The sequence below is a fragment of the Sceloporus occidentalis genome, unplaced genomic scaffold (genome assembly GCF_023333645.1).
Source record: "Sceloporus occidentalis isolate IW3139 unplaced genomic scaffold, rSceOcc1.0.p SCAF_3, whole genome shotgun sequence".
Taxonomy (NCBI): Eukaryota; Metazoa; Chordata; class Lepidosauria; order Squamata; family Phrynosomatidae; genus Sceloporus; species Sceloporus occidentalis.
In genome coordinates this window covers 26,370,919-26,395,202 of record NW_028316983.1, presented here as the reverse complement: position 1 = coordinate 26,395,202, position 24,284 = coordinate 26,370,919, and the positions used below count along the sequence as shown (strand labels likewise).

At 41.0% G+C, this 24,284-nt stretch overlaps 1 protein-coding gene across 1 annotated transcript in view; it reads right to left on the bottom strand.

The window, feature by feature from the left end:
• PTGIS (prostaglandin I2 synthase) overlaps positions 1 to 17,678 on the bottom strand; it is a 58,887-nt gene extending 41,209 nt beyond the window's left edge. Inside the window, exons 1-3 of the mRNA XM_089513852.1 lie at positions 17,602 to 17,678; positions 2,752 to 2,875; positions 1,129 to 1,307 (exon numbers count right to left, since the gene is read on the bottom strand). Coding sequence (XP_089369978.1) covers positions 1,129 to 1,307; positions 2,752 to 2,875; positions 17,602 to 17,678 — 380 coding nt within the window. The remainder of the gene's footprint in view (positions 1 to 1,128; positions 1,308 to 2,751; positions 2,876 to 17,601) is intronic.
• Between the last annotated feature and the right edge of the window lie 6,606 nt (positions 17,679 to 24,284).

The following is a 24,284-nucleotide window of genomic DNA, read 5'->3' as shown; positions in this document are numbered from 1 at the left end:
GTTTTTCCAGAGTGCTAGTCCAACAATCAAACCACTACACCAGTCTGTCTCTGTTGCATGTTACTGTAGCTTATATTACTGCCTTCCAAGTCTATACCATTTCAGACTTTAAGTAGAGAACTGAAGGATTTTTTACTGAAAATTTTGACAGAGATGTCTAAATTAATGAGGAAAGAAGTCATATTCCATCAGCCCATATTCCATCAACCCATCCAAACCCTGTTTGGAAAGGATTAATCCAATAGAACAAATGATTACAGAGTGATTCACTTGTACAGTTGCCCCTCTGTTTTTGTGGGGGATCCGTTCTCCTCCCCCCCCCCCATGAAAATGGAAAGCACCCATTATAGGCCCCAACAAGCCCAGAAATTACCTAAAAATGTTTGTATGTTTTTGACTGTATGCTCTCCATGAGCACAGGATCTGAGGGGGCAGTGCTTTTGATTTCTCATTTGGTTGCTGGTGAAGCAAAAGGCTACTGGTGCTGTATAACTGCAGCCATATCAGTATGTGTTATTGCACTCTGAAAGAGGTTTAAAAATAAATGCAGGGATGGAGGCAGAATGGTATGTCATTGTTTACTGCAACATGTGTCCAATGTTTGTCTTCCTGCTAGAAAACCTCACTGACTACACTTGCATCAAGTGCAAAGTGGTAGCTCTCTTAGAAAAGAAGATCAACACACTGGGCTTAGACCTGATGGCCCCTTCCAACTCTAAGAATCTATGAAAACATAAAATATTATTTAAAAACATAAAAGCAGAAAAAACTGGAAATCCACTTCCAGTTTTGATTTGGGGTCCTTAGGTTTGGCAGAGCCAGAGACCACTGTTATATGTTAACAGATGTTCCTAATGGCCTCCAAATGTGAAACCCCCCCCTCTCTCTCTCTCTCTGTCCATCTATCCATCTATCTATATTGATTGTAAAAAACATTTTCTTGTGTTGTGGGTCATCTACAAGCACCATGTTGCTGCCTATGGGGCACAGATTGATATAAACATGTAACTCAATGCTCTCCATCCAGTGTCACAACTAAAATCAGGTCTTGATGTGTCTTGTGGTATGCTTGAAATGGTCAAGCAAACTGGCAAGTATTCTCAATCTAATTCTAAGAGGTACACTTACATTCTTAACATGGCCTTTTCTTCATTGGGGTCATAATCTGGGAGTCTGACATCAAACATTCGGTCCATTAAAACACGTGCATATTTGTTGAAGTCCAACTTGGAGCGGGATTCCCAAAGCACCACATCATAGGAGTGAGGATCCAGCAAGATGGTGATAAATTTCCCTGCAGCTTGAACCTTATATACAAACAAAGTAAGGAAATCAAGGTGGGGGCAGGGGAATCTATCATTTCAATTCAAGGAAGCCAATGTATTTTAAAATGAACCAACAAACCCTGACCTCAGTAAAGGTTGTGCTTTTGTCAATTTCTAGTCTATTTCTATTTTGAACTGGTAGTATTGGCAATAATCATAAAATAAAAATAATTACAACTTGAGGAGTGGAGTGTAACTCAGAAAGTGAAAACTGCATTGAAGTTATTGCTTTATCCATTCTCAAAAAAATTCTGAAACAAACCGATATGTTTTTAATGATTTGGTTAAACTGAAGATCAAGTTGAAAAATGATGATACCTAAAAGTATTCAGGAAATGCTTGTGTAGGCCTTCGTATCTATAATGCTATTATTTACTGAATAGCCACACTTACACTAGTGTGAGAAATAGAATCTGATCCTGTGTGGTTAGTACTTTATAATAATGGGAAATATCTACTTTTGATGCAGATAAAGTATCTAGGGTTAAGCAGAGAATAGCTTAATTCTATAGGATCTTGTTCTTTCTATTTGCTTTATACAGTAGTTTTATTTATTTAAAAATGTTAACACCACTTTGGAAGTTCAGTTCAGCTGCTGCAAACTGAAGTTCTAAAGTGGTTTGCATTGAATTAACTCAGCAGGGAAAATTAATAGGAAGGGGTGTAATCTTGCCCTTCCCTGCAAACCCAGGCAAAATCAAACTGCTTCATCCTCTACTTGTTTGTGTGTTTCCTGCTCATTAATTACTTTTGCCATCTTGACCACACTCTGATGTCCCTTGGCCACATACATCCTGGTTTTCACCTATGAAACATTGGAGGGTGTGTTAATGCACAGTGGCACCACCGACCATCACTTTCACACCAAAGTAACATATGATGTGCCTCCAGATGGATGGCTCCCAATGATCCCTGGCAAAACATTGAAACTATTCTACATTTTTCTCTTTAACAGAAACTATTCTATTTTTTCTCTCTATTTTCATCATTATGGAAGCCGCTTTGGGCCCCAGCCTGGGAAAAAGGCAGCATATGAATGAAGTAAATGAAATAAAAAATATATCTCTTTAATAGTTTTTCTGTGCAAAGATGATGATATGGGAAAATATGGGAGAATTACGAATGGAAGATGAAAATATCCAGGATCCTTTGTAAAATTCTGAGACTAAGCCGAGGCAATTAATTACACAATAAAAGCCATGAGGAAACATTTGTTAGAATCAAAGATTAATCAAGGAATCAAAGACTAAGATTACTCAGGTTTGTACTACAGTTCCCAGAATGTTCTTACCACCATAGGCAAATGTCTAGGCTGGCTTGGGTTGGGATGTTTGAGAGTTATAGTCCAAAAAAGAGCAACTTTCCCCACATTATGAGACCATATGCCTTGGGAAGCACCTCCAGGAAGGTGGCATCAGATACTCACTGTGAAAATATCACCATGCTTCTTCTTCATCTCTGACAAGAATTTGGCAGCATCTTTCCCAAATTCGAGAGCATGACCAAGCCAAGGAATGACACCTTTATCAAGCGGAGGTTCATCTGGTCGCCTGGAAACAATATGAATTGATATAGAAAGGAATCACTTTATTGTTGGTTAGGAATTTCAGATTTTTCCACAAATAGCCCTGGATTTAACAGTATTTAAAAACAAACAATTAAATAACTACAGTAATAATTGGCAGTGCTGGGGGGAGAGAACCAGCAGGGGTCCATCATATATTTTTTTTAAAATTAAAAATTGCTGGATGGAACACACAGCCACAATGACTTGTTAATAATAAATAATAATAAATTTTATTTGTATTCCGCTTTTCCATAGATCAAAGCGGTTTACAGACTATTAAGACCATTACAAACCATCTCATAAAAATAGATACAATCCAATAATACAATCATACAATTATATAAACTCTAAACACAATCATTCAAGAGGGTAAGGCACAGGGTAATAGGCTGGCCATGTGTCATAACACCTTATTGCATGCATTTTAGGTGCCATTTTGGGCACAGGCAGGGGACGCTCAGGGTTGCACATTTCTGAGGGAGAATGGATTTTACTGCACATCAAAGTGTCCTCAGGCCAGCCCCATTCCATCACCTGGTGCCAGGCTCTTCCCATTCAGTACTGAGGTGCGTCATTTTGCTCCGATGGAAGCTTTCCGGCAGAACAAACTCACGTACCTCAGTACTGAATGGGAAGAGCCTGGCACCAGGTGATGGAATGGGGCTGGCCTGAGGACACTTTGATGTGCAGTAAAAGCCATTCTCCCTCAGAAATGTGCAACCCTGAGCATCCCCTGCCTGTGCCCAAAACGGCACCTAAAATGCATGCAATAAGGTTTTTAGTTTATGGAGACAGCCTTCTATTTGAAAATTTCCTCTGTTTCAACAACTGTCCAGTTCAAGTCCTGCTTAAAGATAAAGAACCATAAAAGAGAGCAAGGAGCCACTAACACCAGGCATCACTTGTGAAGCTGTCTGAGCAGGCATGTAGGTTACCTAGTCACAGTTTTCCTTGAAACTGATTGTTGAAAATTATAGTAACTGGCTAATATTCTGTATCAGCTATTTAATTAAACATACCTAACTAAGTAGCTGATGCAGAATATTGACCAGTTATTATAATTTTCAACAGTTAAAAGTAGTGGCATCACTAGGGTTGGTGCCACCCAGTGCAGTAATTCAAGGTGTCATCCCCAACATTGACCTCCTCCCATACCACAGCACACAGAATCTTAAGTAATATTTTTGTACTAATGTCACTCAGAAATCATAATTCCCATATATTACTGAATGTAATGGCAATAATTGTGATGTAAACAACTAACAAAATTAAAATGATACCTCTAAATTACAATATCATATGCACAGTCTAAATATATTTACATATACACAGTTTGATGCAGTTAAAATGAAACTTTTGGTAAAATGTGATGCTTTTAAACAAAATTTTTAAAGAATAAACAAATTATTTAAAATAAAAATTAAAAAAAAACCTCCGTAGGCCTCTCCTTTAGGCTTCTTCCCACTGAACCTTACTGATACCATCTTTTCCACTTGAGCTGCAGCATTTTAAAGGGATGCAGACAACCACCACAGCCCATTTCTGCCAAAAGGCAGCTGTTTGGAGAGCAATAGTGTCACCCCCTCGTTTGGTGTCATTTGGTGTTGTCCCCAACCCATACACACCCCTAGTGATGCCCTTGGTAAAACTAAGTAACCTCTCCTGACCTGACACCTCCCCAAATCTGATTGAAACATTATTCACTCATGCTCGCATCACCACCAAAATGGACCTTCTCCTCATGTAGCTGATGTCCAGTAATCATGACTACTGTAGTAACGACTGTGAATATGGAACAGTGACATAACTCCACCCTGCTACTAACTGGAGCAAAGGCGAATGGTGTTTCCATCAGGTTTGGGATTGGTTACTTAGGTCCAAACCACACTGCAGAAATAATCCAGTTTGAGACCGCTGCAACTGCCCTGGCTCAATGCTAGGGAATTCTGGGAACTGTAGTTTTGTGAGTCATTTAGCCTTCTCTGTCAGAAACCTCTGGTGCCACAATAAACTACAATTCCCAGGATTCCCTAGCACTGAGTCAGGGCTGTTAAAGTGGTCTCAAACTGGATTATGTTTGCATTACGTGATGGACCCTAAGTAGTTGATACAGAGTATTGGCCATTATTTCTAAATTGGCTGGGATGTGTAGCAATCACCATGTGCAAACATTCTACAAATCCACATCTTTTTTCATGTGTGTGTGTGTTTGTGTGCATACGCGCGCGCACACACACACACACGTTAGTGTATAAGTGGCCACATTATTTGCAGTCCAAAACTGGAACTATGGTCAACATCCTTTATTGTGCCAGTGAATCAAAGATCTATACCAGCCTACCTCTGCTGGGCTTCTGCGGATGCCAGCTTTGCAACACCAGTCTGAAAGGCTTGGGGGCATCTCTATAGCCAATTAGTGGAACAAAGAGATTCATAGTCTTTAACTGGCTGCAACAATGCATCTGAGAAAAGGGAATAACCATCTTCCTCCTGGTCCCATCTGACAGACCAGCTGTGTTCCGTTCAGTATAAGGCAGCTTCCAATTTTTTTAGTATTACTAACCTTCTTCTGGACAAGCATAAAATAAGCTTCTAAGGAATCCTAGGGTTCCTCAGAACACAATTTGAAACACAAGGTAAATTAACTGTGTGATATGAGGGATGCAAGGTGATTTTCCTTTTGGCTGCAGCTTTTTATTACAGAATAATTAAAGGATACAGGCGCCAGCTGTTTATTAAAAATACATTTTTAGTAAAGGAGTGATTGAAATAAACTGGCACAACACGACCAAGATTCAGAGGGGGGGAAAGGCAAATAAACTCTTTGGGGAGGATCTTGGCAAAAACAGCTGTCCAGCAATGCTTCTAGACAAGGCTTTTATTGTCCAATTGCCCTGCTTCAGTCACGGAATTTTATGGAAACAGAACAGCTCTAGCCACCCACAGGAAGGAGATGTCTGCAAGTTCGTGGCAAATCCAATTAGCAGAAATTAAATACAGTGGATCCTTGATTTACGCAGGGAATACTTTCTGCCCCCCCCCCCCCATAAAATGAATTGCACGCATCCTCAAGCCCCATTTAGATGAATGGGATGCACTCCTGTGCATGGTGTGGTATGTGCAGCATGCATGCACACCATTCATCTAAATAGGGCTTCCTATCCGCAGACCTCAAGTCCACATATGGGAATCCCACATATGGGGTGGGCCAACTGTACAATACAATATTTTAGGAATAACCCCTATCTCCAACCTAAGAAGAGATGGAGTGTGTTCAAAGGCCATGGAATACTGTTTGGGGAGGCTGGGCAGTGGACAGTCTGAGATGGAGAAGTGAACTGAATGGCATATTGTGGAGATGAGCATGACTGAGCATGGCAACTTTAGGGTTTGACACCACCTCAAGTGCCATAGCTCAGTGCTATGGAATTCTGAGAATTGTAGTTGTGTGAGATATTTAACTTTTTTTGTCAGAGAGCTCTGGTGCCATAACAAACTACAATTCACAGAAATCTCTAGCACTGAGTCATGGTAGATAAAGTGGGGTCAAAATGGGATTTTACTGCAGTGTGGATGCACCCCAGATTGAATATGGGGAATTGGAGTTTATCACGTGGAGGCAAATTGCTGAAATCACAAGCAGAAACAGGATTTAAAATCTGAAAAAAACCTTGCAAAAGTGTGTTGTTTTTCAGACATGTTTGTGTGAAGGCGAAATAACGTAACCCCAAATGGAAAGTCACCAAAACCCACTGCTTTTTAGTTTCAGAAGTTCCTGAAAAACGAATGGCATTTGGCAATTTCCCATTTGGATTAACGTTGCGTTATTTCGCCTTCACACAAACATCGTCTGAAAATCTACCCACTTTTGCAGGTTTTTTCCACTTTTTGTTTGGGTTAACCCCCAATGTTGTTTGAAAATCTACCTGCTTTTGTGGTTTTTATTTGTTTAAAATCAGTTTCTACGTGGGATCCGTCCTGTGTTATAAAATCCATTGTTCCTATAGCTTTAATAGTTTTCATATCCTGGAACAAGAAGACATAGCATAAAGTTCAGCCATGTGCTGTCTTCTCCCTCTCTCCTTCTCTCTTGGCTGTTGTATCTCATCTCTCATGACCATTATTGGCTGAGGAAGATCAGATAGTGGCAGAGATGCAATCAAGGTTGTAGCTATGGGAGGAGCAAATTAGCCCCAATTCTGCCCCCCTAAATGAAATATTCCTTCAATCTGCAAAATTCTAACATTGCAGTAACTTAAAACTTCAGTTGAGTACAATGAGTATTTGGTATCCACTGAGGTTTGGTTCCAGTACCTCCAGTGGATACCAAAATGTGTGGATGCTCAAGGCCCATTATGCACAATGACACAGTAACATGGCATCACTTATATGAAATGGAGAACAATAAGGTTAGGTTTTTGTATTCTCCCCCACCCACCCCCCACAAATATTTTTGAGCCATAGTTGGTTGAATTCATGGATGCAGGTATTAATATGGAGGGCCGACGGTATTTAGAAACACAGTTTTGACATCCAAAACAAAGAGAGCAGGCAAAATGATCACAGGAATTTGAACATCGCAAATACAAGAGTTCTAGGAGTGAACCATATTCAATGTTTCACTCTCTGGAATGCTTGAAATTTGGGAAATGAAGGATAATCCCATGGGAAGGAGTAAATCTTTATTGTGAGGCAATTGTTGTGCCACACCCCCAGTACTCAGACAATGGAAATTATCAGACAGAGGATATTCCATCCTTGTCCTGTTCTTTTCCTGTCCTTACAGTGCGATCATGGAAATATTTTTATACGACGTCACATTTATCCCATCAGTGCCCTGTCATTAAACTGTGATTGACTGCAATGACGCAAAAGACTTTCACATGACGTCGTGCTTATCCTGTCATTGTCACGTCACTAAAGTGGAATTGTCCCATCCTTGCCCTTCATTTTGTATTAACAGAAGAATGTGTTAATGTAATTCCACTTCACTGACAGTTTAATGACAGAATCAGGGTGAATGTGTGAATGTCTTTTGTATTATAAGGATTCACTCTCATCCCCCATCTGATAATCTCCTCAGATAATGAGGCAGAATGCCAAACTAACAAGGCAGGGGACCAAAAGGGCATGGCAGCTTCTAAATAGCAAGACACAGAGCTAAGAGCACCTGCCATAGCACAATGAAGGAGAGAAAAGGAGGGTCTATGGAGGTCAGAGCATTTAAGGACCAAACGCTCATTAATCAAAGAACAGCTGCGTGCTGATAACAGACTATAAATTCTGGCATCTCCCTCAGGGAATGTGTTGCTTATGACAGATTTATCTGGTGGATGCAACATTCCTGCCTCCTCCTAGTTCTGGTGCCTGATAACCTCAGACCTTGCTCCTTTAAAAACTTCACTTTTGGAATTCCCTTTTGGACTATCATTTGGATTTATTGCTTGACTATGTTTGATTTGGACTGCCCTGACTGCCATATTATTCTTGCTGATGAGCCATGCATCCTTCAGAGATTCTTCCATGTTCTCTTGCTTTTGTACACTCTCTTGGAGACCTGGATTAGTTTTGGCACCAAAACAGGACAGCAATGCCTTCATTCCCACCCACCTCCAAGGCTACATCACTGAAAGCATCTAATTATATTCCTATAACTGGATGGACAGCATTGACCCCATTTTTCAGGGCAAACCTTAGCCTTTCAGCAGCCAAGAAAATGGCACCTGCTCTCCACAGAAGTTTATAAACCCAGAAGTTGGCTGTTCCTGCAACACTGCTGACAAGATAGTCTTCCACTGTACATAAGACAGCAGGTACCAGGGTAGTTTAAAGTTTCCTGTAAACTATGTTGTCTTGTAGTCTTACACTGGGTAACTGCTGGCACTTCAGGAGGACCACATGAGGTGGGTGCCTATGCTGCCTATGGTGGTTGCCTCCCCCTCCCTAAAGGTAGGCCCTTGTACTTGTAGAACTACCATTGACTAAAGTTGGGCTGCCAACTGTTCCCACCCCAACCTGAAGAGTCATTCTTCCTGTGAGTCAGTCTTAAGTCAGTGTTTTCCTGTTTCAGAAAGTTAGAGTTTTGTTGAACCAACAGAGTTTAACAGGAATGAAAATCAGCATTTCTATTCACCAAGATCTAGCAGGCCACACAGGATTTGGTTGCTGACCAACCATTTTGTTTACAGATGCTGTGGGTGACATCTTGGCTCCAAAGTCTTCCTGGGCATTCAAAACCAAGACGTTAAAAATAAAATGTTGCAAATTATGTTGCTTATTATTTTTCCATGGGATTTCAATGGAGACTGGACCTTTTTCAGCTGGTTTTATGGTAGTCACTTACACATCATCAGAAAAGAGGAATGCATCCTCCAAGCAGGCCAAATGGAGACACACTGGGAAAGAATGTGAACAGGCAGCTAATGTGCCGGGCCAGTCAGTCTGTTCTCCATTTGCTGACTGTTGCTGGACAACCTCAGAACCCTTGCTCTCTGTATTTTTGGTTTCATAGGCCTGTTACAGACTGCCAAAATAAAGCTGCTTCGGGTCTCTTTGGAGGTATGCTGTTTAAATGATGCATGCATCCTAAGAATCTGGAAGCTGCACCAAAGCTGCACTCCAGTGCTTAGGAATGGAGTGTGGCTTTGGCGCGACCTCCGGACTCTTAGGACCCATGCATCATTTAAATAGCATACCTCCAAAGAGACCCGAAGCAGCTTTATTTTGGCAGTCTGTAACAGGCCATAGTGAATAGTCAACTACTGTAGTTCCTTCAGAGGAACAAAGCTGCATCCTACAGAACCATGGGATTTGTAGTTTGTGAAGACACTAGAGCTCTCTGAGAGTTCTAAACATCATTTCCTACACTGTAAATCCCAGAATTCTACAACGCGGTACCATGTCAGTTAAAACAGAATCATAATCATTATCTTTAGTCATCTTGGCTTCTAGGGACAGTTCTGGCTTTATTTGCTCTAAGACCTACCAGTATTTATTTTTAGCAGTCCATGATATCCTCAGAACTATTTTCCAGCACCACATCTCAAATGAGTTGATATTCTTCCTATCAGCTTTCTTCACTATCCAGCTTTCACAACCATAAAGTCTGAAGATATATAATTAAACACCAAAGTCAGAATCATCCATACCATAGTATTTCCAGTTTCTTTGGGTGGAAAAGCTGGAAGTGAAAAAAGCTGAAGAAAAACCAACTCACGTTGGTGTTGGAGGAGAATACTGTGGATACCTGTGCTGCTGCCCTTTAATCATTGAGTGGGAAAACATATTCTTCTATAGTGCAATCTGAAACATCTCTTCTCAGGGGGAAAAAGTCTCTTTCAATTCAAATGTGGCTTACTTCCAGGTAAGCAAATATCAGATTGTAGCTTTACACAGCACACCTAGAGGTACATGGAAATAAGTCCTATTGAACTACATGGCACTCACACAGATCTAAATATACACAGAATTGTGCTTAATATATTAATTATACTACTGTTCTACTATGCTTTTAATCATTAATTCCATTATTTGATTTTAGAGTATTCCCATTATATTGAAATTTATATATTTCATCTGTAATATATAGTAATTATATTGTATGCATTTTATATATTTGGGTTTAGGGTTTTATCTTCGTTTCTCTTCTTTTAATAGTATCTTATTATATTTTATCTTCTAAATTGCCTGAAGTGCTCATTGTATGGACAGGAGGTTCAAAAACACATTAAATAAATAGCATAACTATCTCAGTAAATAAATAGATATAACTTTACACAGTAACATAACAAAACAGATGTCCTTATCAAAATCCCCTTGGCGCATGCATGCCCAGAACTTGTTCAATAATATTCAGAGGGGAAATTCCATTGAGTCCCTAGGCATTTCCTCACCACCACTAAGTTAAAATACTTTTCAAACCATGAATAATTGGAAACAATTTAGAGGACCCATAAATATGTAGGAGAACACTTCATAGGTGAAGTCCTTAAAATATTTGGTGTGAGTCCACATGTGTAATGATGCTATTCTGTGAAAACCTTTGTCTTAGACCCCGGAGCACATCTGCTTAACTGAGAAAGCAAGTAGCTAAATTTATTTCCAAAATGTGTGACCTTTCTTAATATAAATCCAAGGATCTGTGCAGTTTTAAAGGCAATATAGACAGTTAATTTGCCTGCTCCATTATAAGGCTGTGCTTTGTGCCCAACATCTTTATAATTTATATTTTGTACAGAGATTCGGTCTACAAGGGATGCTGAAGGGTAGATGTTCTTGCCTTAAACTTTAGCCAGAGGAGATAGCATTTGCAGGTTTATTAAAAAAAAAAATAAAAGAAGTGGGGAGCCTCTGGGCATTTTCAGAGCCATTCTTGCATTATATGTACACATCTTAAATTTGGGCAGGAATAAAATGTGAGACCCAACATAGTGTAGTGTTTTGAGTGTTGCACTTGAACTCTGGGACACCAAATTCTTGGTTGGATGTGGAAATCCACTGCATGACGATGGGCAAGTTACACTCTCTCAGCCTCAGAGGGAGGCAAAGGTAAACCCTCTCTGAGCAAATCATGCCAAGAGACCCCCTGATAGCTTCACTTTGGGCTCGTCATAAATCAGAAATGACTTGAAGGCACTAACAATAATGTGTCTCTCTCAGCCAAATCAGAAATGACACACGGATGAAATATAAACTGGGAAATGAAAATGTCAATGTAAACTGGACTGATACCCTTGAGGTAAAACCAAAAAATGAGAGAAAGATTTGTAGCACTGGCAGATGACAATCCAGCCTCCGATACTGAGCCAGTCCCCAAAAGGAAACAAATGTGATAGACATGCAAGAAGGCAAAAAGCTACTGGTTTAAGATTTATATATTAATCCAAAAATGTTGAAAAGTAGACTTTATAATTTACCAGAAATATTTTTCCTAGGTATTATGGATAAAGAATTTGATTTTTGTAGAGCCGGCATTGCATAGTGGTTTGACTGTTGGACTGCAACTCTACAGACCAGGATTCGATTCCCTGCTCAGCCATGAAACCCACTGGGTGATCCTGGGCAAGTCACATGCTCTCAGCCTCAGGGCACACCTCCTTTGAACAAATCTTGCCACTAAGGACGTTATCAGACAAGGGAAATTGGAAGTATAATCCAATGACAATTCGAACGCAATCATGGTGTTTAACGTTATTGCGTGATAGACTACCACATGCAATTTCGGGCAATGGGAAGTCAGTCTGAACGCAATCATGGGGTTTCACGTTATTGCGTGAGAAGTGATCACATGCAATTTTGGGCAATGGCAAGCTATTTTCGGGCAATGGGAAGTCAGTTTGAACGCAATTCGAATTCACATAAATTTGCTGAACTAGCGAATTCACGTGAATGCGTTCTGGCCCTGCTTTCTTTTCATTCGAAATTAAGAGAAATTCCTCCCATGTGATAAACTCCAAAGAGCCGATGATAGGGTCATCTTAGGGTTACCATAAGTTGGAAACAGTTTCAAGGCACACAACAACAACATACATCTCTGATACATGATAAAAGCAGCAAGATTATTGTTTGCTCAAATGGAAATGGGCTGAGGCACCAACAACAGAGGACTGGATTGTTAGAACAAGTGTGTTAGCCAAAATGGCCGAATTGATATGAATTTTAAAGGATAAACCAACTGAAAATGTTTTGAAAGATTGGACACTGTTTATGGACTTTTTCTGAGAAATAAAAAAAATACCTCTGCTTATAGTTGTTTGTAATTCAGTAAGATTAGTCAGCTGGATCTGTATTGGTAGAATAATATATTATTTTTTCCTCTTGTTTATTTTTTCTTTCATTACAGTTAGGATTGGGGGGGGGGGGGTCAAAGCTTTTGTTGTTCTTGTTTTTGCCGTTGTGCACCTTCAAGTCATTACCAACTTACAGAAATCCTAAGGCAAATATATTACAGGGAGTTCTTGGCAAAATCTGTTCAGAGGGGTTTTGCCTTTGCCTTCCTCTGAGGCTGAGAGAGTGTGGCTTGCCCAAGGTTACCTGGAGGGTTTCCATAGATCAACAGGGATTCACTCCCTGTGTTTCAGAGTCAGGGTCCAATGCTGAAACCACTACAACATGCTGGCTCTTTACCATTTCTTAATTAAATGTTCTTCCACATTTTTTCTCTTCTTTCTTCTCTTTTCTATATATCTTTTTACTTTTTAGTGTATTTTCTGAATGCATACTATATTAATTTTGATCATCAGTGAGACTGTTAATATTAAGAATCAATAAACAAATAAATCTATGGATATACACCACACCAAGAGATTTACGTATTATCTAATTAACTATTATCTAACATGCATTCCAAAGACATAAGAACACTGGAAGTTTCTGGGGATCTGTATCCAGACAGCTACCTCTGGAAAGCTCACAAACAGGACATAAATGAAAAGCCACCTTACTTTTTGCGATCTGCAGAAATGGTCTACAGAAGCATAGTGGAGATAATATACAGCCTCTGGATGAAACAATAACTATCAGCAAGCTTATCCTGCATGCACCTTTATAACTCTATTTAAAACCATCTCAGCCAATAAATAAGTCATCACATCTTGTGGCAGTGTGTTCCACAAATTCATCATGCAACTCAGTTGAGAAGTACTTCTTTCTAGCCATCCACCCAGACCTTCCTGCCATTTTGTTTGATTTGACAGCATCAAGTTCACATATTAACAGGAAAGGGAGGGGATTTTTCCCGACCCACTTTCCTTAATATTCATATGAACCTCTATCATGCTCACATTCGCTTTCCTTCAGCCACCCACTACCACCAAAAAACCTCCAAACATTCATTTTAGCCTTTCTTTGTTGGGAAATTACTCCACCCATCATCATCCAAGTACCTGATCATTTTGGCTGCCTTATGTGGTTTTTAGTCCACTAAAAGCATCCCCTACAGTTCACCTGCTTGCCTTTAAAATGGCACAAACCTTGCCTACAAGTGCTTGTACCATTGTTATTGTTATTGTTCAATGCTCTCAAGTCAACTACGAATTATGGTGACGCAATGAATGCGAGACTTCCAAGTCATGCTGTTATCAACAGCTCTGCTCAGCTTCAATTTATTATGACCTCCTTCTTTGGAGGGTTTTAAAAAGAGGCTGGATGGTAATCTGTCAGGGGGGCTTTGATTGTGTTTCCTGTATGGCAGGGGGTTGGACTGGATGGCCTTTAGGGTCTCTTCCAACTCTCTGATTCTATGAATGAGAGGCCTCCAAGTCACCTTGTTATTAATAGCCCTGCTCAGGTCTTGCAAATTCAGGGCTGTGGCTTTATTGGCTGAGGCTGCATCCACACTGCAGAAATAATGCAGTTTGACACCACTTTAACTGCCATGGCTCAATGCTATGAAATACTGGGAATTGTGATAGCACTAGAGCTCTCTGACGGAAAAGACTAAATGTCTCATAAAACTATAGCTCCCATAATTCCACAGCACTGAGCCATGGCATGTTAAAGTGGTATCATCAACCTGTATTATTTCTGCTATGTTGATGCAACCTGAGTCTTTCCACCTGTAATTCTGTCTACCTCTTTTTCTATTGCCTATCTTCTTTTCTAATGACATGGCCAAAGAACACAGCCTCCATTTGGACATTTTGGCTTTTAGGGAGAACCAGTCCCATTGAAACTGGAATATTTAAGAGTCAGCCCAATAAGCTAAGATCCTTGATATAAATCAGGATATGGGAATCGCACATCCCTCTGCATTTTTAAAAAGTTTCTAGAGGGTCTATATATAGCTTTTTAATTTTTTATTGTTTTTAATGCATTTTAATATTTTAATTGTTTTAATATATGATTATTTAATTGCATACCTTATACTTTCATTTAACTTTTGCAGTGTTTTTAATCTGTATTGTTTTAAAATGTTGTTAGCCGCCTTGAGTCCCATTACTGGAGGAAAGGCAGGATATACATGAATAAAATAAATAACCCATGGTTAAAACTGAACTTGCAAATTCATACCCACAGGTTTCTGAATTTCAATTGACATTCTTACACATAATTAGTTTATATAGGTCTGTCTCTGGATTCTCCACTCCAAACATCCATCTGAGGAAGTAGGCTCAGGTCTATGAAATATGCTACTAATTTATTTCAGTTAGTCTCAAAGATGCTACAAGATCACTTTGCAAACTGATTTTCCAGACTCACATGGCTTTGTTGTTTGTCAATTGTTGTTGTTCCCCACCTCAATCCATGGGAAGAAGCAGGTAAGAAATCATCATGATTATTAATACTATGTTGTTGTTGTTATTGTTTCTTGGAAAATATTGTTTGAGTGAAACTCCCATCATCCCTCACCCCCAGTCAACAGCTGTTGGGACTTGCAGTTCAATAACACCTGGTGGGCTGCATGAGCCCAACACCTTATTTATGCATGCATTTATTTAATATACCCAAATTCAACCTAGTCAACGAGGAAACTGAAATAGTTAAAAGATTTCTTGTACCTTGGATCAAACACGGATCAGAACAGAGACTGCAGTCAAGAGATATAAAGACTAGGAGTGTATCACGTGGAGGAAACTCTGTGCCGAAACAGGGGTTTAAATCAGAAAAAATCCGCAAAAGCAGGTTGATTTTCACACAACGTCGTTGTTAAAGTGGTAAAGTAGATGGCAAGGTACACAAAAGCCGCTCCTTTTTACTTTCAGAAAATCATGAAAGTAAAAAGGAGTGGCTTTTGTCTACTTTCCGTTCGGGTTAACACCAGTTTAACAATGACTTGTGTGAAAATCAACCCACTTTTGTGGGTTTTTTCCAGCTTTTAAATCTCGCTTTTGCACAGGATTTCCCCTGTGTGACAAACTCCTAGGAATGGGGAGGGCAGCCATGAAGAAACTAGACAAGATCTTAAAGAGCAAAGATATTCAATTGAGCACTAAAGTTAGAATAATCCAAGCCATGGTACTCCCCATCACTATGTATGGAAGTGACAGCTGGACATTGAAAAATAGGGCTAAAAAGATAATCAACTTATTTGAGATGTGGTGTTAGAGAGGAGTGCTGAGGATACCATCAAAAAGACAAACAAATAGGCCCTTGAACAAACCAAGCCTGAAATATCCCTAGAAGCCAAAATGATTAAATTGAGGCTGTTGTACTTCAGCCACATCATGAGAAGGTATGACGCATTAACAAAGACAATAATGTTAGGAAAGGTAGAAGTTAATAGGAAGAGAGGAAGACTATATGCCAGACGGATGGACTCAATCAGGGAGGTCATGGACATGAATCTGCAAGAGCAGTGGCGGATAGGGTTCTTGGAAATGTCTCATCCACATGGTTGCCATGAGTTGAGATGGACTCCATTTACTTATCACCTGCCCAAATTACTTATGGGGGGGGGGGAGTATTTGGATCTAGAGGCACAAACACAGTGGAATATTGGATCTAATGCAGGGTGACCAGCTGTCCTCACCACAGAAGAGGACAAAGCACCACCAAATGGAGGACATTCAAGGAAAAATTGAGGACCTGATAGAAGGTTGAAAGATATAGCATGTCCTGGAAAAGGAGGATGTTTGGTCACTCTTGATAGACATAGAAATCACTGCTTCTTAGTCCTGCTTAGACTGGAGGTCATTTTGGAATGCCTCCTCTTGGACAGAAGGTTGACAGGTGGGACATGTCCTGGAAAAGGAGGATGTCTGGTCACCCTGCTTCTTCTTCTTCATCTCAAAATCTGACTCCATTTACTCATTACCTGCCCAAATTCCTCACTGGTTTATTTGAATCCAGATTCACAAAGACAGTGGAGTCTGGGGTCTGAAGCAGGATGACCTAACCATAGAGGAAGACAAAGCACCACCGAATGGAGGACATTCCAGAAAAAGCATGGAGGACCTGACCAAAGGAAAGCTCAAAACCCCTCATAGACATAGAAATCCCTGCTTCTTAGTGATGCTGAAACTGGATGGCATTTTGGAATACCTCCTCCTGGACAGAAGGTTGCCATGTCCCAAAAAAGGAGGACATCTGGCTACCTGCTTCTTCTACATCTCATAGTCTGACTCCATTTACTTATCACCTGCCCAGATTACTTACTGGAGGGTATTTGGATCCTGGCTGACAAACACAGTGGAGTCTTGGGTCTGATGCAGGGTGACCAGATGGCCTGACCACAAAGGAGGACAAGATACCACCAAATGGAGAACCTTCCAGAAAAAACATGAACTGACCAAAGGAAAGCTCAAAAACCCTCGTAGAAATGTAAATTTCTGCTTCTTAGTGATGCTGAAACTGGAGGGCATTTTGGAATGAAGGTTGACATGTCCTGGAAAAGGAGGACGTCTGATCACCCTGCTTCTTCTTCATCTCAAAATCTGACCAAATTACTTACTAGAGGAATATTTGGATCTAGACTCAGACAGTGGTGTCTTGGGTCTGATGCAGGGGGACCAAATGTCCTCACTCCAAATGGAGGACCTTCCCGAAAAAAACATAGGAGGACCTGGCCAAAGGAAAGCTCAAAAAACCCCATAGACATAGAAATCCCTGCTTTTTAAGTAATGCTGAGACTGGAGAGCATTCTGGAATGCCTCTTTCTGGGCAGGAGACAGTCATGGAGGACATGTCCTGGAAAAGGAGGACGCCTGGTCAGTGGTCCCCCTCCCCTTCCAGCTGTGGGGATGGTGGGGATCCCCAGCATTGTCCACTCACCGAGATCTTCCGAAACGAAAGGACACCAGAAGGAGGAGGAAGAGGAGGGCGAAGAGGAGGAAGGCAGCTGTGCTCATCGTGGCAGAGGCTGCAGAGGAAGATGCCTTCCGAAGGTGAGCAAAGGAAGGAGCCAGGCGGGTCCACCGAGAGAGCGAGGGAGGGAAGGAAGCAAAGGCAGAAGCCCAGCTTCCCTAGTTCTCTCTCTCTGGCTGCTTCACTCCTTCCTTCGATCGGAGCTATTTAAAAGCAGCTCCGTCTCCGCCCCTCGCTCTTCCTCCAGCCCCAGCCGGACATCCCAGCAGAAGTGGCTGGCATGCTGGCCCTTTTTCTCCCACCTGAAACCCATCCTCAGTTGCACAAACTCTCCAGTTGCAGTGGCATCACAAAGGCTGAGGTCACCCGGTGCGATCACTCATAATAGGCTGCATCCACACTGGAGGGATAACCCGGTTTGGTCCCGCTTTAACTGCCCCCTGGATGACATAAACAACTAGCAACATTAAAAAATTAGACTTTCAAATTGCAATATCATACACACCACCTGAATATATTTACATATATATATAGTGAAGACTGGATTAAAATGTGATGTTTTTAAAGAAAATTGGAAAATTATTTTAAAAATTATTTTTTTAAAAAATTAAAAATTTGAAATTTGAAATTTTAATTTCAAAAAATCTCCTAGGGCCTCTCTCCTCGCACTGAGCTTGGCCCCACTCCCGCCATCTCTGAAAGGGTTTTAAAGGGAAGCAGATGAATGCCTCACCACATTTCTGCCCAAAGATAGGTGTTTGAGGAGCAGTGGTGTCACTGTGTGGACCCTAATTTTACTGCCATGGCTCAATACGATGGGATTCTGGAATTCGTAGTTTCTTGGGGCACCAGAGCGCCACTTCACTACACTTTGGTCAACAAGGTTGGGTCACAGATTATGATCCTGAAGCAACTGTAATGTGGGACTTGTGGGCTAAACAGAGCCAGTAAGCCAGCAATTCATGCCCTCAATCTACACTCAGGAGTAAGTTCCGTAGATCCCATGGGACTCGCTCAGCATCATTAGTCCAAAACACACTGCAGAAAAAATCCAGTTTGAGGCTGCTTTAACTATCCCGGTTCAATACTAGGGAATTCTGGGAACTGTATATTTGTGAGACATTTAGCCTTCTCTGTCAGAGAGTGCTGGTGCCACAATAAACTACAACTCCTAGGAATCCCTAGCAATGAGGGCAGTTAAAGCAGTCTCAAATTGGATTATTTCCACCGTGTGTTTTGGACCATAGTTTGTGATTCCACTTGCTGCATTCTCTGCGTTCCAGCAGATGGATGACAACAAATCAGTTCATTATGCCATTAAAATTTTCCCCTCAGCCATTCTTTTATATTTTAAATATCTTCTGGGCAGCAGATGTTTGGTGATTTTAAAAAAAAAAGTGATTTAGCCCAAGTTTTAAGCATTTTATTTTTGTAATTGATTCCTGGTCTTATTTTATATTATTGTGGTTAACTGTCTTCAAGTTGACCCCAGCTCATGGTGACCATGTGGGTGAGACATCTCAGAGATTCCCTGTCCTCAACTGCTCTGCTCAGATCCTTCAGGCTCAGCCCCATGGCAAACTTGATCTAGTGAGTCTAACCTTCTGATGTGCGGTCTTCCTCTCTTTCTACTGCTTTCTACCTTTCCTAGTATCGTAGGAGTTTATCACACGGGAGGAATTTCTCTTAATTTCGAATGAAAGGAAAGCAGGGCCAGAACGCATTCACGTGAATTTGCTAGTTCATAATAATGTGAATTTGAATTGCATTCGAACTGACTTCCCATTGCCTAAAAATAGCTTGCCATTGCCCAAAATTGCGTGTGCTCACCTCTCACGCAATAACATGAAACCCCATGATTGCGTTCGGACTGACTTGACCATTGCCTGAAATTGCGTGTGGTAGTCTATCACGCAATAACATTAAACCCCATGATTGCATTCGGATTGCCATTGGATTATACTTCCAATTTCCCTTGTCTGATAACATCCACTGTTGTTTCTAGTGATTCATGTATTCTCATGATGTGATCAAAGTACCACAGCACCCACTAACATTTGGGTGACCAAAATGGTGAAGAGGTCAGGAAACAATGACTTATGAGGGGAGGCTTAGTGAGCTGGGTATGCTCAGCCTAGAAAAGAGAAGGGTAAGAAGTGATATGATAGCCCTGTTTAAGTATTTGAAGGGGTGCCATATTGAAGATGGAGCAAGCTGCTTTCTGCTGCTCCAGAGACAAGAACACAGAACAATGGATGCAAGCTACAGGAAAAGAGATTCCACCTCAACATTAGCAGGGACTTTCTGACAGTAAGGGCTGTTCAACAGTGGAACAAACTCCCTCGGAGTGTGATGGAATCTCCCTCCTTGGAAGTCTTTAAGCAGAGGCTGGATGGCCATCTGACGGGAATGCTTTGATTGAGAGTTCCTGCATGACAGGGGTTGGACTGGATGGCCCTTGTGGTTTCATCCCACCCTATGATTCTATGATACCATTTGCTATTAAAATTCTCCTTTGCAAACCATTATTTGAAAATAATCCAGCATGAATCCAGGTTGCATCTCCATTGTTCACATGCATCCCTAATGCACCTGATTAAGTTACGGGCGGGGGGGGGGGGGACTGCCAAAAATCCTCTTAACTCAGGATAATCAATACCAGATTTTTTCCAAGTTTTTTGTTTGTTTGTTTGTTTGTTTAAAGATTCACATTGTCAGCAGTGTGAATAATGAAGACGACATACCTTGAACATCTTTTGAATATGTTCGCATCAACTCCATGTTTATTCGGGTGCAAATGTGAGCAACCAAACACAGAGAGATGTGCAGAGATGCAGGTCCATAGTGTGAATAGCTATCCTGGAATGCGTGAGTGAGGTTATTTCCACTAAAAAAAAAAAAGATGTAATGACCCCCAACTGAACTGACTGGGAGCTGCAAAGGCTGTTTTGCAGAGTGTTTCCTGATTCTACCATCCAGTGATGTGCAAACTGGAAAAGCATTCTAAGAATAATAACAACAACAAAAAGGAGGGAGATATCCCTTGTGCATATGTTACTGCATTATCTGTGCCATCTCCATTTACAATGTATGAATACTTCTTCAAGTCACCTGTTGATGGATGGCGTCCCAATGAATTTCATAAGGTTTTCTTTGGCAAGGAATACTCAAGAGGTGGTTCTACCAGTTCCTTCTTCTGAAATACCCTGCAGCACCTGCTATTCCTTGGCAGTCTCCCATCCAGGTACAAACCAGGTCTGACCCTGTTTAGCTTCCAGTATCAGGTGGGATTTGGTGCCCTTAATTATTTAGACTCATTATTTACTGTAATTTTGTTTTTGTTTGTACCTTGCCTTTTCAATTCATTTCAGTTTGCTTTTAGGCCTAGTTATGGGATAGAGAGAGGGGCTTAAATACCATAAATGCACCAGCTCCCATCTGATAGTGGAAGCTAAGGAGGGTCAACCCTGGTTAGTACTTGAATGGGAGACTGAACCTATCACACAAAGGCAGTAATGGAACAGTAATGAGATTGAGAGCCTATTGACAGGTGGCGCTGGGGCTGTTAAGGAGGAAGAGAAGGAGAGAAGACTTCTCTAGTTCAGCAGCAGCTAGTGCAAAAAGACGCAAATAAAGAAAACCACGAAAGTAAAACCCGCAAATGTGGAGGGACGATTGTATTGTTTAATCTGTTGTAACATATTCTACAGGGGGTTGCCTTTCATAAGTATACAGAAACTTCAGCTAGCCCTTATGGCTTGTCTATTCACTTGGAGCCCATTTACACTACACAATCATAGTTTTACAGTTGGTCCTCCATATCTATGGATTTTTTATCCATGGATTCAATGATCTCTGGCTTGAAAATATTTCAATATATATATATTTTCCAATAAGCAAACCTTAATTTTGCCATTTTTCATAAGGAACACCATTTCACTTTGCCACTGTATTTAATGGGACTGGAACATCCACAGGTTTTAGTATCTGTGGGGGGTCCTTGAACGAAATCCTAGGGAATACCAAGGGCCCACTGCATTATCCCACGTTTACAATGTCCCATCCTATGGATTCCTGGATTTGGAACTTTAGGGGGGTTTATTTAAATTCTCAGAACTCTAGTGTCATACCAATCTACAAACCCCTAGGATTCCATAGGATGGAACTTTGTGCTTTCTCAACATTGTATTGATTATTGTTTTGAGGCGTCTACAATATTGGGATAGGTGGTCTAACAAGGCAAATACTGAGATCCTTGCTAAGATAAGCGCATCATATGTGGCCAGATGAACCCAGTCTTTGGTAGCAAATATCCTATTCCAAATACATATAAGCTTATATGTGTCTCAGCTATTAGCATTTGGCTTGCTTTGAACTGTTTATTTGTTCCAATAGGCAGAGTCAATTGACATGTCCAGTGTCCTGGAAGCCATAAAAGAATGTAATTTTAAATTACAGTGTGTGGAATTCAACAAAGCTAGGCTGGAAACCAATAAAGTTACTCAAAATCTCAATCACCATTCAGGAATTCCAAAACAAGAAATACCTCGTTGTGGTAAGCAACTAGCTCTCCCATCTAAAATACCTTGATAGGGAGTGTTCAGGAACAAAAAGAAAGAACAGGAGAATGGTTGTATTTTTAATTATCAGCAGGTGCAGCTGTTATGGCTCACCTGTATCACCTGCTAAAAAGCCTTCATGTGCACCAGCTTTCCTCAGCCAGGTGTCCTCTAGATAATTTCTATCTCTTTAATAACTTGGTCACAGAGGTACATATCCCAATAATCTCAAAATCATGTATGTACCATTACATTTGATTGTCTTGATGTATAATCTGTACACAGCAAGAGGCTATTGTAAGAACAGAATACAGAGAAACAGAATGTTTCCCTGTTGAAAAAGGTTTCATCTTATCATGCCATTTGTTCAACATATATGCAGGAAATATCATATGCAGAGGAGGCTTATACACATAGAGTTGGAAGAGACCACAAGGGCCATCCAGTCCATCCTCCGATGCAAGAAGTCCAATCAAAGCACCCCCTGACAGATGCTCATCCGGCCTCTGTTTAAAAACCTCCAAGGAAGACTCCACCACTCTTCAAGGGAGTGTATTCCACTGTCAAACAGCTCTTACTGTCAGGAAGTTCCTCCTAATGTTGAGGTGGGATCTTTTTTCCTGTGGCTTGTCCTATTCTCCAGAGCAGCAGAAAACAAGCTTGCTCCGTGCTCAATATGGCTACCAGGTGCTATGTTTCCCAGGGCTTCTTCAAGTATTGAGCAGGCCCTGACACAGTGGATTTTATTTACAGATTGCAAGTTTTAGCCCCCCCTCCCCCCCCCCCGCACTCTTCAGGTCAAAGCAGACCAGAGACATAATCAAACCATAAAAATTTAAAGGGTAAAACATCACTTAAAATGACAGAATACAAAAACAGTGACACAATGGAAATAATCAACTCTGTGGCTTAGGCAGCTTCAAAGATGTATTTAAGCGTGACAGTTTTAACAATCTGTCTAAGTACTGCTTCTGATCTGTTAGTTACAAAGCTTTGTGTATACCTAGTTATCTAGCTGAAGTACTAAGAAACCCATTTACTGAATTGTGAGGATGTGTGATGGAACATCCATTAATGCCGAATGTGCATTAGGACTTATGTGATGTAAATCAGGACTGATGCAATGTGCATTGGGGCTGATATGCATCAGTCCCACTGTGCCTAACTCTCAGATCCCACACCAGGATAGACCCAGAGAAAAGGACAGACTCCCTTGACAATAAGGTATCCAACTCTGGTGATCCAGAATGGTTCATGGCTGTCACCAGACTCAAGGCCTTTTGGGGGTGATTGCCAGATATACACCAAGCAGAAAGAGGGTGGAGATTTCCAACCCAAAAGGTGGCCCTAGTGGCTGCACTTGCACAGAATGCAATCATGCATTCACACATACAAAAGCCTGCAGGAGTCTCCACAGGTTTCCCTACATCTGACACGACCTAGACCACATGCATTTACTCACAGGTTTAGGAGGTGCAGGGTGCTGTCACATTTTCCACTACTCTGTTACTCAAAGGGGGTTGCAGTTTATTATAATTACCTGTCTGATGAGATGACCATGAAAAGCTGGAGTGGCTGAGACTGGGAGGTCTGAGGACAACACAGAACATACACAAAGTGCAGGAGTACATGTCAGCTTTATGTTGTCTCTGTACAGAGGTTAGGTTTGCGAACCATATTGATACCTTAAAACTAGCCCTAGGCAACGGGCTATCTTGTCCAGGTAACAAAAGCCGAATTACTTGTCTCTGGACTCAGTAATGGGATTCCAGACTGGTTTATGATCTTACCAAATGTATACAGAAAAGAAACTCAATTTTTCAATAAGATTATAGTGACACATATTTACACTTATACATTCTATTAATATAGGGGCTAAACTGACTGACACTAAATGCCGGCATTGGGTTGGAATGGGGGCATGGTGACCACACGCCAGATGTCCTGTCTTCTCCCTGATATCCCGCCCAATCGCATGGCAGGTGGTGGCACACCCCTTGAGTGTAGTATTTAAATGAGCTGCACCAAAGGATCAGCAAAAAGTCACCGCTATGGCAGCAAAGGCAGCTTTTTGCCACTTTAAGAAAGAGA